Source organism: Haliotis rufescens, unplaced genomic scaffold (assembly GCF_023055435.1).
Source record: "Haliotis rufescens isolate VD_foot unplaced genomic scaffold, xgHalRufe1.0.p SCAF_9, whole genome shotgun sequence".
NCBI lineage: Eukaryota > Metazoa > Mollusca > Gastropoda > Lepetellida > Haliotidae > Haliotis > Haliotis rufescens.
Genome location: NW_025964383.1, coordinates 9,377,024 through 9,392,040, shown reverse-complemented (window position 1 = coordinate 9,392,040; position 15,017 = coordinate 9,377,024). Strand labels below are relative to the sequence as shown.

The 15,017-nt window shown below is 39.4% G+C and overlaps 1 protein-coding gene across 1 annotated transcript in view; it reads left to right on the top strand.

Annotated features, from left to right (window-relative positions):
- Positions 1-14,462, top strand: part of LOC124148580 (LHFPL tetraspan subfamily member 6 protein-like) — an 81,338-nt gene extending 66,876 nt beyond the window's left edge. Inside the window, exons 2-3 of the mRNA XM_046519733.2 lie at positions 7,698-7,796; positions 11,750-14,462. Of these exons, the coding sequence (XP_046375689.2) occupies positions 7,698-7,796; positions 11,750-11,877 (227 nt within the window). The 3' untranslated portion in view covers positions 11,878-14,462. The remainder of the gene's footprint in view (positions 1-7,697; positions 7,797-11,749) is intronic.
- Positions 14,463-15,017: the final 555 nt, after the last annotated feature.

Below are 15,017 nucleotides of genomic sequence, written 5' to 3'. Positions count from 1 at the left end.
GATTTCGATTATTGATCAAATCATCTTGACTGGGCTCCCCCGGTTTTTTTTTAAGCAAATGCAAGTGATATGAGATGTGGAATCTGATTGGTCAGTAGGAGAGATATAGAAGGGATGCTACAATCAAGCCCAGAAATTCCAGCCTGTTTCAGCAAGGGTGAAAACTGGACTTTTGCAGTCAGTTAACTCCCTTTCCTGGGGTAGATGCCCACAGTTGACATGATTGCTATAGAAACATTGTAAGTGCTGCAACATGATTGGATCCTAGAATCTTCTGGACTTGTCACTGCATATAAATGAATACTTTTCTTGATAAGTATGATTTTTTCTCAATGCTAAATTTGCAAAATTTGTTCTTTGGGCCTTTGAGCATGGTGAAATAGATGTCACATTAATTATGTATTAAGAATGATCAATCAAAATTTCTTTTTTCTCTGCATTCTGCCATCTGGTTCAGGATTCAGTTGTCATGGAAGCAGAAAACATCATGAACTGTATCATGACATCATTGTTTCCATTGTGATGTCATTTCTTGTCTCAGATTAGAGAGAGCTCATAAGAGTGAGAGTGGAAGTTTGTATTTTACAGTGTCAATAAATATTTGTTTTGTTTCAGATGTGCAAGTATTAATAAGTATGTGCTGTGCTGTAATTTTAACTTCTGGCTAACACTCTTAGTTCCAAATGAAATTTCCAACCCGTGAAGATCCGGGTTAAAATAGGTCTTCAGCAACCCGTGCTAGATGTAAAAGATCAATCGATGCTCATGATGTCAATCACTGGATTGTCAGGGGCCAGACTCAGTGCTCGAGATAACTTTTTGAGCAATTGAGTTTTTACTCAAAGGTTTGTATTTTAATTGGGTTATTACATTTTTCATTGGGTAACCAATATTTTTTCACTCATCTATTCATCACTTTATGTTTTTTTCCCCAAAATGAGCTAACATTTTAAATTTAAAAAAATATAAAATAATGTTTCAGATGTATATAAGGGTTCTAACTATAGGCTTGACACGGAAAATAAATTAGCTCGTGATTGTGTTCGAAAATTAGGTCCATTGTTCGGATGTTGATAAAGCTTCAATGGGTATTTACGCTTGCTGTTTTGATACATTTGAGTTTTTCATTTAATATATGCGTTTATGTACGCAAATTTATTGAAAGTAATTGGGTTTTGAATATTTTGGGGGGTATTTTACGCAATTATGCAGCTTATCCGTAGCTCTGCCACACTCAGTTATTTACAAACCTCCATCATATAGCTTGAACATTGTGTGGCATTAAACAAACAAACAAACAAAACCAAATGATATTTCCTGACATGAAACACTGACTAACAGTAGCAAATAAGAAAACACAATATTTTTATCTAAGTCACTTGCCCACTAGAACTACATTTTGAAAATGGGTGGACAGGTTTAGGTCAAATGTTTCTGGTGTACAAACAGTTTCATGAAATATTTCAGAAAAACAGGATAAGGTATCTTGTTGTATACTTGCAGAGGTCATTTCCAGGTCACAGAGGAACAAGTAATAGATAAACCAAAGATTTCAAGGGTTCCTGTCAATATTGGTCTTTGTTGCAATGAAAAGAAATAGAAACTTGTAGATAGCATTTGCCCCACAGACAAAGCAAAGCTCAGTAACACTGCTACTGAAATATATCAATGTCTTGTTTGTGTCAATCAAGCCTGGCTGACATAAACAACACGGTCATTTCAGTCAGCTGTCTCTTCAGGCAATGTAGATGAAGCCACACATTCCACACACACCCATAAAAAGCTGATGCTGATCTCAAGGATGGAAAAAACACATTGTAACAGGGACAGAAAAAAATATGATTTTTTTCATGACATTGATTAACTGTTCACAACCGATTGTACATGGTATGTTGGGTGGCTTTTATACAAGGACATGAACTGTGTCATACAAAGCAATATTAGCTACGATTAATGTTCCTCTTATTTAGCAAAGTACCACTTAGGCGGTTGTAAGTCTTATGCTTGAAAATAGACTTATTTAAGTGCTGCAACTGTTGTACCACCTGTACATGAACTTAAAACACTTGCAGCAAAAAGACTGTTATAGCTTCTATGCTTTAAGATAGACTTACAGCTCTTTTAAAAAACCAATGCATGGCTTAGACCTTAGGACACTTACACTTACACTTAGACTGCTGTAGCATGTATGCTATAGGGTGAACTTAGGCTTAGACTGCTGTAGCACCTGTGCTTTAAGATGAACTTAGGCTTAGACTGCTGTAGCACCTTTGCTTTAAGATGAACTTAAGCTAAGACTGCTGTAGCACCTGTGCTTTAAGATGAACTTAGGCTAAGACTGCTGTAGCACCTGTGCTTTAAGATGAACTTAAGCTAAGACTGCTGTAGCACCTGTGCTTTAAGATGAACTTAAGCTAAGACTGCTGTAGCACCTGTGCTTTAAGATGAACTTAGGCTAAGACTGCTGTAGCACCTGTGCTTTAAGATGAACTTAAGCTAAGACTGCTGTAGCACCTGTGCTTTAAGATGAACTTAGGCTAAGACTGCTGTAGCACCTGTGCTTTAAGATGAACTTAGGCTAAGACTGCTGTAGCACCTGTGCTTTAAGATGAACTTAGGCTAAGACTGCTGTAGCACCTATGCTTTAAGATGAACTTAGGCTAAGATTGCTGTAGCACCTATGCTTTAAGATGAACTAAGGGTAAGACTGCTGTAGCACCTATGCTTTAAGATGAACTTAGGCTAAGACTGCTGTAGCACCTATGCTTTAAGATGAACTTAGGCTAAGACTGCTGTAGCACCTATGCGTTAAGATGAACTTAGGCTAAGACTGCTGTAGCACCTATGCTTTAGGGTGAACTTAGGCTAAGACTGCTGTAGCACCTATGCTTTAGGGTGAACTTAGGCTAAGACTGCTGTAGCACCTATGCGTTAAGGTGAACTTAGGCTAAGACTGCTGTAGTACCTATGCTTTAGGGTGAACTTAGGCTAAGACTGCTGTAGTACCTATGCTTTAAGATGAGTGAGTGAGTATGGTTTTACGCTGCCTTTAGCAATATTCCAGCAATATCACGGCAGGGACACCAGAAATGGTCTTCACACATTGTACCGTGAATTAAAGCTGGGTCTTCAGCGAGACGAGCAAACACTTTAACCACTAGGCTGCCCGAAGGCTCCCTTTAAGATAAACTTAGACTAAGACTGAGGTAGTACCTATGCTTTAAGATGAACTGACAACACTTTTAGCACTAAGACTGTTGTAGCACCTATCCTTTAAAATAGACACTTTAAGCCTAAGGCAGGTCCTTATAATGCTTTAAAATAGACCTGAGATACTTGTAGCAAGTGAACACCAAGCAATATCCCAGCTGTCACAACACAGAGTCATACAGGCTACACATGCTCATTTCAAACACTTCGTATGACAAGTAGAAATATGAAATGCTCTGAAAATACAACAAACTGTCCAGACTCACCGGCAGGAGAAACTGTATCTTTAATCTGAGACAAGACACAGACACCACAAATTCAATTATTAAAGCCAGTCACAGTTACTTGTGTGTGATGTATGTGTCCTGTCACTTGTGGCTGTCATGTTAATCAGAGACAGCCTTTGATGTTGACATTGAGTGACAGCTATGTGCATGTGATAGACATGGTCAGTATCTGTGTGGATGGTTCTGGGAGGGAGAATGTTGATAGCTTACCGGCACATGTGGTCTGGTTAGTTCTATCTACTGTGGTATTCCTCCCATGTCAATTGTGGCAGTGTCATGCATCACATGGTCATACACGAGGTGATTTATGACTGTTTGATGTATGACAGAAAGGTGATACATTGATTATGTTTACTGTTACCAGCTGGTGATAAACAATGATAAACAGATTCTCCTCACTTCTCCCGTATAAAATCATATTTTACCTGACGGTTAATGTCTTAGTTTTATGAGACATAAGAAACTCATTACATTTTAAATTAGTGATGGGTTTGGGCCGGAATTTGGTATTATTTATTGCAATAACAGAGCTCCAGATAAGCTGCGTATCTGCGTGAAACACGTCAGAAATGCAGAAATACGCAGTAAAATATAATCCAAGCGTATCAAATACGCAACGAACATTACAGATACGCTACAAAAATAATATTTGTGCGTATCATAAAAATATTGTGAAGTAACCCTGCGTATTCGATTAGCAAATCAGCAACTTATTTTGAAATTATAAACGGGCATTCCGTCAACCTTGCCAAACTCCACGATGACAGTCACATCATGATCATTTGCCATCACACTTTCGTGTGGAAGTATCGTGGTATTTTTGAGTCCTATAAAGCTCTCGAACCCACACGACACCAGTTTGCAGGGACTGGATGAATAGTGTTTTTAAATATTTCACTTAAATACCCACATGTGTAAAAACTAGTGGGTAACAGAAATTTGAATATGCAGATAGAATTACTGATACCCAATGATTTTAAAATGCATGGGTAAAATACCCACAACACCAAAAGCTTATCTGGAGCTCTGCAATAATTATTCATGTATTGTGATATGTACCACAATATAATACATGCATTCTTTCATCTGTATGAGGATAAGTGTCCTGTCCACACAGTGTTTGAAGAGTGAGTACCCAGGTTTAAATTAGCCTTCAGCAACCCAAGCTTGTCTTAAAAGAGGCGACTATGCTTGTTGTTAGAGGCGACTAACAGGACTAGGTGGTCAGGCTCACTGGATTGGTTGATGCATGTCATTGTATCCCAATTGCATAGATAGATGCTCGTGATGTCAATCACTGGTTTGTCTGGTCCAGACCTATTTACAGAGTGCTGTCATATAGCTGGAATATTGCAAAATGTTGCGTTAAACAACAAACAAACATGTTCTTAGCACCAAAAGACAGTCCTAAGGGTATGGGTATTTTTAAGCGAGGAGGTTATGGTCAGCCCCATCTTCCCGAGACAAGGGAGTTAACTGACTGTAAAAGTCCAGTTTCCACCCTTGCAGAACTAGGCTGGAATTTCTGGGGTAGATCGTGATCGTAGCGCCATCACGAGTTCTGTCCCTGCTATGCCCCCCCCCCCCCCCCCCTATTGACCAACCAGATTCCACCTATCATATTACTTGCATTTTTTTCAAACAAAATGGCGGGGCCCAGTCAAGACGATCTATTCGATGATCAAGATCTATATTGTAATAAAACGCATCTTACCTCGCGAAGTGCATCAAATCATGTCAGCACCTTGATTAAACACATGAAAAGATTTGGAAAATATCTGTCGATGCCCAGTTGATGGTACACATCCTTTGCAAATCCTGCAGTCGACCGAAATATGCACGTTGAAATACATGTTGCTTACGAACCGGATGTCGATTTCGTAGTCCAGCCAATATATAACTCCATAATCCCAGCCTAGTTCGGCAAGGGTGGAAACTGGACTTTTACAGTCAGTTAACTCCCTTGCCTAGGGAAGATGGGTCAGCCCTAGCAGTGTGTGTGCCGACTTGACCCGATGGAGTGGCTTGTCAATTGTGGCATTAAAAAGCAAAACAAACAAAGCCCACTGATGTATTGCCAAACATTTTGAGACCTTGTGATACTGCTATAACAAATTTATCTTACCGACATGTTATAATATGACATTGCAAAAGAAGTAAAAGAAATTCAAAATTGATAGAAAACATCTGTTTTGATTGAGCTCAGATTAACTTGTGCTGTGTCACATGACTTTCATTGACTTTGAATTTTTTTTTTAAATAATGTCCGTTAAAGAAACACTTTTATAAATAAAGATTTCAATCAAATTTTGAAGTTGATTTCATAAATGTGTTTTTGTCTTATTATGACTTTTGGCAGGCACATCCATAAATGAGTGAGTGAGTGAGTTGGGTTTAACGCCAACAGTATTACAGTTTTATCATGGCATGTCAGCTTAATGTGGGAGGAAAGCCCGAAGTGATGCAGGTCTCAGACGTTTACCACTTCGGTGAAACCCATGGTTATAGTGCTGACAAACCTAGAAACATAATCGGGGCGAACTGGGATTCGAACTCACAATCATAGGTTTCTGGCGCACACTACACAGTGAATCACAGCGCCTTAGATGACTGGGCCACCCGTGCCTCCATCAGATATAGTCAGTGTAGTTACTTCAGTTCAGATAAACTTCAGTTCTGTTTTAAGATACACACCAGTACCATCCTGTGTCTGTGTGTCTGGTGATGAGGTTGAATAAAGGGGATAAATGGATCACCTAGCTACAGGTGAATATAGAACACTGTCCACAAGCCTACCTGTGTCTGTGTGTCTGGTGATGAGATTGAATAAAGGGGATAAATGGATCACCTAGCTACAGGTGAATATAGAACACTGTCCACAAGCCTACCTGTGTCTGTGTGTCTGGTGATGAGGTTGAATACACTGCATAAACAATCACCTAGCTACAGGTGAATATAGGAAAAGTACTCTTAGTGTTATTTATATCTGTCTAGACTTAATGATGAAATCCTGTCTAAGAAATTTAATGCTATGGCAATAACCAAGTGAGCTCGACACAGACAATGCACAATGATCTATACCATCCTCTGACTATAGTAGACAACATAAACGTCAAGATACATTCAGATACATTCAAGAAAATTTGTTTACAGATCAGTATCCCAAACACTAAAAAGTGGAAAACTTTTTTAAGGAAAAAAAGCATTCCTCCAACTGCAAACTTTGTACCGGTAACTTACAAGACGGACAAACTTATTCAGTGATTATTTTCAACAGAATTACACAATTACTAAATACATATTATAAATTACATATTGCAGCCGTTATTTCCGCCCAAACAGCTGCAGCAATAAATTAATTCTGACTTTAAATCAGGAATCTATTCAGATGCACTAAAATGGACGACTCCCCAAAAGTATTTATCAACAAATCTCTCAGAATAAAAAATGTTTTGTCAGAAGTGTTAGAGAATAGATTATTGAAAGGTTTATGATTTGAGGTAGTCTGTGAAAGGAAGGTGTATATCAGTTCTTGCTTATATTTATATTACTTCTCATAAATCAGTGTTAGGTGGAATATTTCCCTGATGTTTGGGCATTAAGTGGCTATCTGCTGTGATAAGACCATCAACTGCGCTTCATTTAAGGCTGTATTATCTAACAGCCTGGCGCTTTGACAAGAAAGATGATACAACATCTTTTCAAAAACTCATCCCCTCTTGCACATCGTGTAAACTCAGCTGAACTTACATATATCTATTAGTGGTATTCATCATCATCATCATCATCATCATCATCATCATCATCATCATCATCATCATCACTGAAGCCTGGTGCTGGACCTTATCTTAAGTATTTATGTATGATTGGATGGATGGATGAATGGTTGGATGGATGGATGGATGGTTGGATGGATGTAATTAGAAAATTACTCCTGGGCAAGAATGAGTACCCAGGTGATGTTCAGCTGAAAATGTTTTGGTCATTGCTGTGGGTTTTTTCAGTCATTTCGTTGCAGGTGTCAATATTCCACCGAGAACAATGAAACCATCTCTTGAGAAAATGTCAATGTTCTCCTCTTGTACAGCAGTACCTGTGCAGTGTTGGTCGCAGCATATCATATTTCACATTAATAATTCAGTAAAGAATACATATAGTTCATGTGTTAACACCATGGTAACATCATGCTTCCTGTTACAGGCCTGTTGATTGGTGGAGGGCTGGCTATCTACCCCTACGGCTGGAACAATGTTGAAGTTCACCAGGCGTGTAATGGGATGTCTGGTCACTATTATCTAGGTGAGTCTCTGTAATATTGAAGTTCACCAGGCGTGTAATGGGATGTCTGGTCACTATTATCTAGGTGAGTCTCTGTAATATAGAAGTTCACCAGGCGTGTAATGGGATGTCTGGTCACTATAATCTAGGTGAGTCTCTGTAATATTGAAGTTCACCAGGCGTGTAATGGCATGTCTGGTCACTATTATCTAGGTGAGTCTCTGTAATATTGAAGTTCACCAGGCGTGTAATTGGATGTCTGGTCACTATTATCTAGGTGAGTCTCTGTAATATTGAAGTTCACCTGGCGTGTAATGGGATGTCTGGTCACTATAATCTAGGTGAGTCTCTGTAATATTGAAGTTCACCAGGCGTGTAATGGCATGTCTGGTCACTATAATCTAGGTGAGTCTCTGTAATATTGAAGTTCACCAGGCGTGTAATGGGATGTCTGGTCACTATAATCTAGGTGAGTCTCTGTAATATTGAAGTTCACGAGGCGTGTAATGGGATGTCTGGTCACTATTATCTAGGTGAGTCTCTGTAATATTGAAGTTCACCTGGCGTGTAATGGCATGTCTGGTCACTATAATCTAGGTGATTCTCTGTAATATTGAAGTTCACCAGGCGTGTAATGGCATGTCTGGTCACTATAATCTAGGTGAGTCTCTGTAATATTGAAGTTCACCTGGCGTGTAATGGCATGTCTGGTCACTATAATCTAGGTGAGTCTCTGTAATATTGAAGTTCACCAGGCGTGAAATGGCATGTCTGGTCACTATTATCTAGGTGAGTCTCTGTAATATTGAAGTTCACCAGGCGTGTAATGGCATGTCTGGTCACTATTATCTAGGTGAGTCTCTGTAATATTGAAGTTCACCAGGCGTGAAATGGCATGTCTGGTCACTATAATCTAGGTGAGTCTCTGTAATATTGAACTTCACCAGGCGTGTAATGGGATGTCTGGTCACTATAATCTAGGTGAGTCTCTGTAATATTGAAGTTCACCAGGCGTGTAATGGGATGTCTGGTCACTATTATCTAGGTGAGTCTCTGTAATATTGAAGTTCACCAGGCGTGTAATGGGATGTCTGGTCACTATAATCTAGGTGAGTCTCTGTAATATTGAAGTTCACCAGGCGTGTAATGGGATGTCTGGTCACTATTATCTAGGTGAGTCTCTGTAATATTGAAGTTCACCAGGCGTGTAATGGGATGTTTGGTCACTATTATCTAGGTGAGTCTCTGTAATATTGAAGTTCACCTGGCGTGTATTGGGATGTCTGGTCACTATAATCTAGGTGAGTCTCTGTAATATTGAAGTTCACCTGGCGTGTAATGGCATGTCTGGTCACTATTATCTAGGTGAGTCTCTATAATATTGAAGTTCACCTGGCGTGTAATGGGATGTCTGGTCACTGTAATCTAGGTGAGTCTCTGTAATATTGAAGTTCACCTGGCGTGTAGTGGGATGTCTGGTCACTATTATCTAGGTGAGTCTCTGTAATATTGAAGTTCACCAGGCGTGTAGTGGGATGTCTGGTCACTATTATCTAGGTGAGTCTCTGTAATATTGAAGTTCACCTGGCGTGTAATGGGATGTCTGGTCACTATTATCTAGGTGAGTCTCTGTAATATTGAAGTTCACCTGGCGTGTATTGGGATGTCTGGTCACTATAATCTAGGTGAGTCTCTGTAATATTGAAGTTCACCTGGCGTGTAATGGGATGTCTGGTCACTATTATCTAGGTGAGTCTCTATAATATTGAAGTTCACCTGGCGTGTAATGGGATGTCTGGTCACTATAATCTAGGTGAGTCTCTGTAATATTGAAGTTCACCTGGCGTGTAATGGGATGTCTGGTCACTATAATCTAGGTGAATCTCTGTAATATTGAAGTTCACCAGGCGTGTAGTGGGATGTCTGGTCACTATAATCTAGGTGAGTCTCTGTGATATTGAAGTTCACCTGGCGTGTAATGGGATGTCTGGTCACTATTATCTAGGTGAGTCTCTGTAATATTGAAGTTCACCTGGCGTGTAATGGGATGTCTGGTCACTATTATCTAGGTGAGTCTCTGTAATATTGAAGTTCACCTGGCGTGTAATGGGATGTCTGGTCACTATAATCTAGGTGAGTCTCTGTAATATTGAAGTTCACCAGGCGTGTAGTGGGATGTCTGGTCACTATAATCTAGGTGAGTCTCTGTAATATTGAAGTTCACCAGGCGTGTAATGGGATGTCTGGTCACTATTATCTAGGTGAGTCGATGTAATATTGAAGTTCACCTGGCGTGTAGTGGGATGTCTGGTCACTATAATCTAGGTGAGTCTCTGTAATATTGAAGTTCACCTGGCGTGTAATGGGATGTCGGGTCACTATAATCTAGGTGAGTCTCTGTAATATTGAAGTTCACCAGGCGTGTAATGGGATGTCTGGTCACTATAATCTAGGTGAGTCTCTGTAATATTGAAGTTCACCTGGCGTGTAATGGGATGTCTGGTCACTATAATCTAGGTGAGTCTCTATAATATTGAAGTTCACCAGGCGTGTAATGGCATGTCTGGTCACTATAATCTAGGTGAGTCTCTGTAATATTGAAGTTCACGAGGCGTGTAATGGGATGTCTGGTCACTATTATCTAGGTGAGTCTCTGTAATATTGAAGTTCACCTGGCATGTAATGGCATGTCTGGTCACTATAATCTAGGTGAGTTTCTGTAATATTGAAGTTCACCTGGCGTGTAATGGGATGTCTGGTCACTATTATCTAGGTGAGTCTCTGTAATATTGAAGTTCACCTGGCGTGTAATGGGATGTCTGGTCACTATAATCTAGGTGAGTCTCTGTAATATTGAAGTTCACCTGGCGTGTAATAGGATGTCTGGTCACTATAATCTAGGTGAGTCTCTGTAATATTGAAGTTCACCAGGCGTGTAATAAGATGTCTGGTCACTATAATCTAGGTGAGTCTCTGTAATATTGAAGTTCACCTGGCGTGTAATGGGATGTCTGGTCACTATTATCTAGGTGAGTCTCTGTAATATTGAAGTTCACCAGGCGTGTAATGGGATGTCTGGTCACTATAATCTAGGTGAGTCTCTGTAATATTGAAGTTCACCTGGCGTGTAATAGGATGTCTGGTCACTATAATCTAGGTGAGTCTCTGTAATATTGAAGTTCACCAGGCGTGTAATAGGATGTCTGGTCACTATAATCTAGGTGAGTCTCTGTAATATTGAAGTTCACCAGGCGTGTAATGGGATGTCTGGTCACTATTATCTAGGTGAGTCTCTGTAATATTGAAGTTCACCAGGCGTGTAATGGCATGTCTGGTCACTATAATCTAGGTGTGTCTCTGTAATATTGAAGTTCACCAGGCGTGTAATGGGATGTCTGGTCACTATAATCTAGGTGAGTCTCTGTAATATTGAAGTTCACCAGGCGTGTAATGGCATGTCTGGTCACTATAATCTAGGTGAGTCTCTGTAATATTGATTTTAAGGGTGAGCAGTATTATCGGTATATTGGTATATCATGAATGTCATGTTTTGTACTAGCCAAATACCTTCGCTTCCCCGGAGCGCTGCCCCAAGATGGCTGTGTATTTATTGAATGAGTAAACATTATGTTGTACCAGCATCTTGTTTTGTTCCATTTATTAACTTCAATTCATGCATTGATGTTTCAGATTGCTTCTGAATTCAAAATTCAAAATTATGCACCTCCAATACATATACAAATTAATTTCCTTACAAAAACTCTTGAAAATCATTTTAAACACAAACAATTAATGTTCAGCTTCTTTTAACATCAAGCACAAAAGTTTATAATTTATTGATATCATTTTTGAAACATTTTGTCATAAGCATTAGAAAACAAGAAAAGGATTGATGTAGTGTTTGTTTGAATAGGATTGAAACGGTATTGAAATGTTTGTGAAGAGATGTTCTCATGTTCTTTCTTGTGTTCCAGGTAGCTGTACGTTATCGTGGGCGTTCTACCTCACGGGCTGTGGCGCTGGCTTGACGGTCATCTGCTGTATGATGGCGTGTCACGCTCACCGCAAGAAAGACACTCACACTGTCACATACCATGTGTAATAGACGACTGCCGGGCGTGACGGACGTCTGTCACTGTCATTGACTGTAATCCATTTCAACACATCAGCATGACAATCAGCTGTTACCAGGATTCAAGCACCTGGCACCACCACCCTGTGAAGTGACAGTGTTGATGTGTCACCTGTCACACTTCAGTGTTGTACATTTCATGCAATGGACGTGATATTGACATCCAGTGATGATGAACACAACTGTGGAATCTCAATACCTGAATGTTTGTGGTTGTAAGTGAAACCATCATTTAGCACACAATCTGAAGACCAATCTACATGACATGGGAAATAAGCCATCATCCTTTTCATTCGTACCACAATTCATCCATACAAACTCGGCACTGTGCACGGCTTGTAAGTCGCCAAGCATATCTGACAACACCAATACCTGGATTGATTTGGCTTGTTGAGTGGGCCGGAGTTGTTAAGAAATGAGTGACACCTCATTGGAATATTAGATTGATGTTGTCGATCACTTCTGCATCCTAAATCACAGCATCTATGTCACATTTTACAGCTTGCAGCTTGGGTGTTGTAATTCATGAAATGATCAAAGGGAGACAACTCTACAAAATTTCACTCGACAGTTTGCCTGTTGATATTATAGAAAAGACCTTGATTGATTTCAGGAGACATGATAAATCTTTAATAAATTTGTTAAGTATAGGTACTCACATAGAAAATGCCTCGATTCTCTCACATGTGTTTGACGTTAATTATATGGAAGTTAATGTTCATGAAATATATCAGCTTGAGTGTATTGTGATAAAATAATGAAAATATTTCATAGAAATAATACAGTATGTGATTACATTTTAATATACATTATTTAGAATTTTTTCACATGGTTGTATTTTTACCATGAGTAGAAAATAACATTCTTGTCTGTTTTAGTAGTTCTATTTTTACTAGACAGGTTGATCATAATATCAGTGATTTTGAAATTAGCACGTGAATGTGTGAAAGGAAGGTTATGTTTATTCAAAATTTAAGTTATTAACAGTTGTGGGGATCTTAGTAATGGTTGCACAAAATAGGAATGTTTTTCACTTGATATGATGAAATAGATCTAAGGGAGGTAATTCTCACGTCGGGAAATCATTCCAAGTTTTGTCTTCAAATGAGCCAATCTCATTCAAATCAGATCTTAGTTCTCGCTGCCGCTCAACAAAGATCTGAGGACATCCCATTATGGGTCACCTCAGACCGACCTTTCGCGAATTCTGACCGACCAATGGAATTACTGACAAGAAATCGACATTAGCCAATCAGAAGGCAGCTTTCTCGTGCTTTACGGCACTAATTTCAAATTGGCGACTACGCTTCAAAACATATTTTGACAAATTCTCACTTAAAAATTTAAAACCTGAAAAAAGAACATTCACAAATGGCTAATATATGGTCTAGATTGTATAGATTCTGTCGTTAAGCCCGTAACTATCGTTTGGAATTCCCCGTTTTAAAGTTTTCGAGGCTGCATGATTAGAAATCACATTCCGACTGTCACTTTCATGATCTGGTAAGCGACGCTCTGATTGGTCGGATGAAAGGTCGTTCTGGCGTGACCCCTAATGGGATGTCCTCAGATCTTTTTTCAGCAGTAGCGAGAACTAAAACCTGATTTTAATGAGATTGCAAATCAGCTTGTCTACCAAACCTGTTTCTGTAATACAGGATCAGTGGTACACAGTACGACATATTTATCATGACCATGTCCTAACCCATGAATACATACATGTTGTAATGCACATGTTAATTTAATGTTCCAAAAAGGTTTTGTGTATATAGACACTGAAAGTGTGCGTCTAGTCATTGCAAATAGTGCTCCATCACTAGATGCTGATACAGAAAGGTTGTATATTTATTTGGAGATTGTCGTGATTTGTATGAAGAACTGGAACTAATTGTCCCAGATTAATCAGTCAAGAGGCATCTTCCTGAGGCAAGGGAATTAACTGACTTTAAGAGTTCAGTTTCAAATCTTGCTGAACTAGGCTGGAATTGTGGAGTTATATATTTGCTGTGCATAGTCCAAACACAATACTGTAATCATATCGACATCCGGTTCACTGTCATGCCGAATTTGTTCGATTGCAGGATTTGCAGACTGTGTATCGTCAACTGGAATTGTGGAGTTATATATTTGCTGGAGTTAGGGCTGGGACGAGTCTAAATTTACTACCTGAGTACCACCCCCCTATTACCCGACATTACCCGGGTACCCACTGTAGGTCTCAAGAGGTAGGTGAAAACTGTCCGATTTGGAATAGTTTGACGGTAGCTCTGGTAAAATGTGTTTAGATACATGTATGAAACCATCTGGTGTATACACTGAAGTTGACTGAAGTTTTATTTTTATTCAAACATATAAGAAGGAATGGGCGAGCCCAGAAATTCCAGCCCAGTTTGACAAGGGTGGAAACTGGACTTTGACTTAAGGGTCAGTTACCTCCCTTGCCTCGGGAAGTCTCCTCGGGATGTCATGGGGTCTCCTACACAGATTGTTGTAATTGTTGTGAATATCATACCATTGTAGCTATGTGGAAATCTATTAAAACAGTTGTAATTTCATGATGGAATCCTTCCTCTTGTCTGTATTGTGAGGTGTATAATGTGGATTGGATGATCACAATGGAGACTGGATGCTGGTGCTTCGTTTGCTGACCAGAGAGATCTACTCATCACGCTAACAATCAGTGGTTTTCTGATATGAAACTGTGTAAATTATGCTGTCAAATAACTGTTGAATCCGAAATCTATGTCAGTGGATTTGAGTCCTAGGTTGGCCTGATGTTTCTTGGTTTGTCAGCATCGTCCCAGTGCTCTGGAGTTTCTGCAGAGTTGTAAAACCCAAGACCCATTGTTGACACGCCTTGATATTCATAACAGAAATATAGTGGCAGTTCCTACCTACTCTTTGTTTGTTCCATGTCATGTACTCCAGGTACTATGGGTTTCAGGATATATGGTTTAATCACTTTATTTAGGCATGTGTTGTCATTGAATGGTCCTGGAAGTCCAGTTAACCTGTGCAACATCAACACAGTGCAATATCAGTATTGTTTGGAGGTTTCCACAAGACACATTCTACATTTTCAATCATAGCTGTGATATGTAGCTGAAATA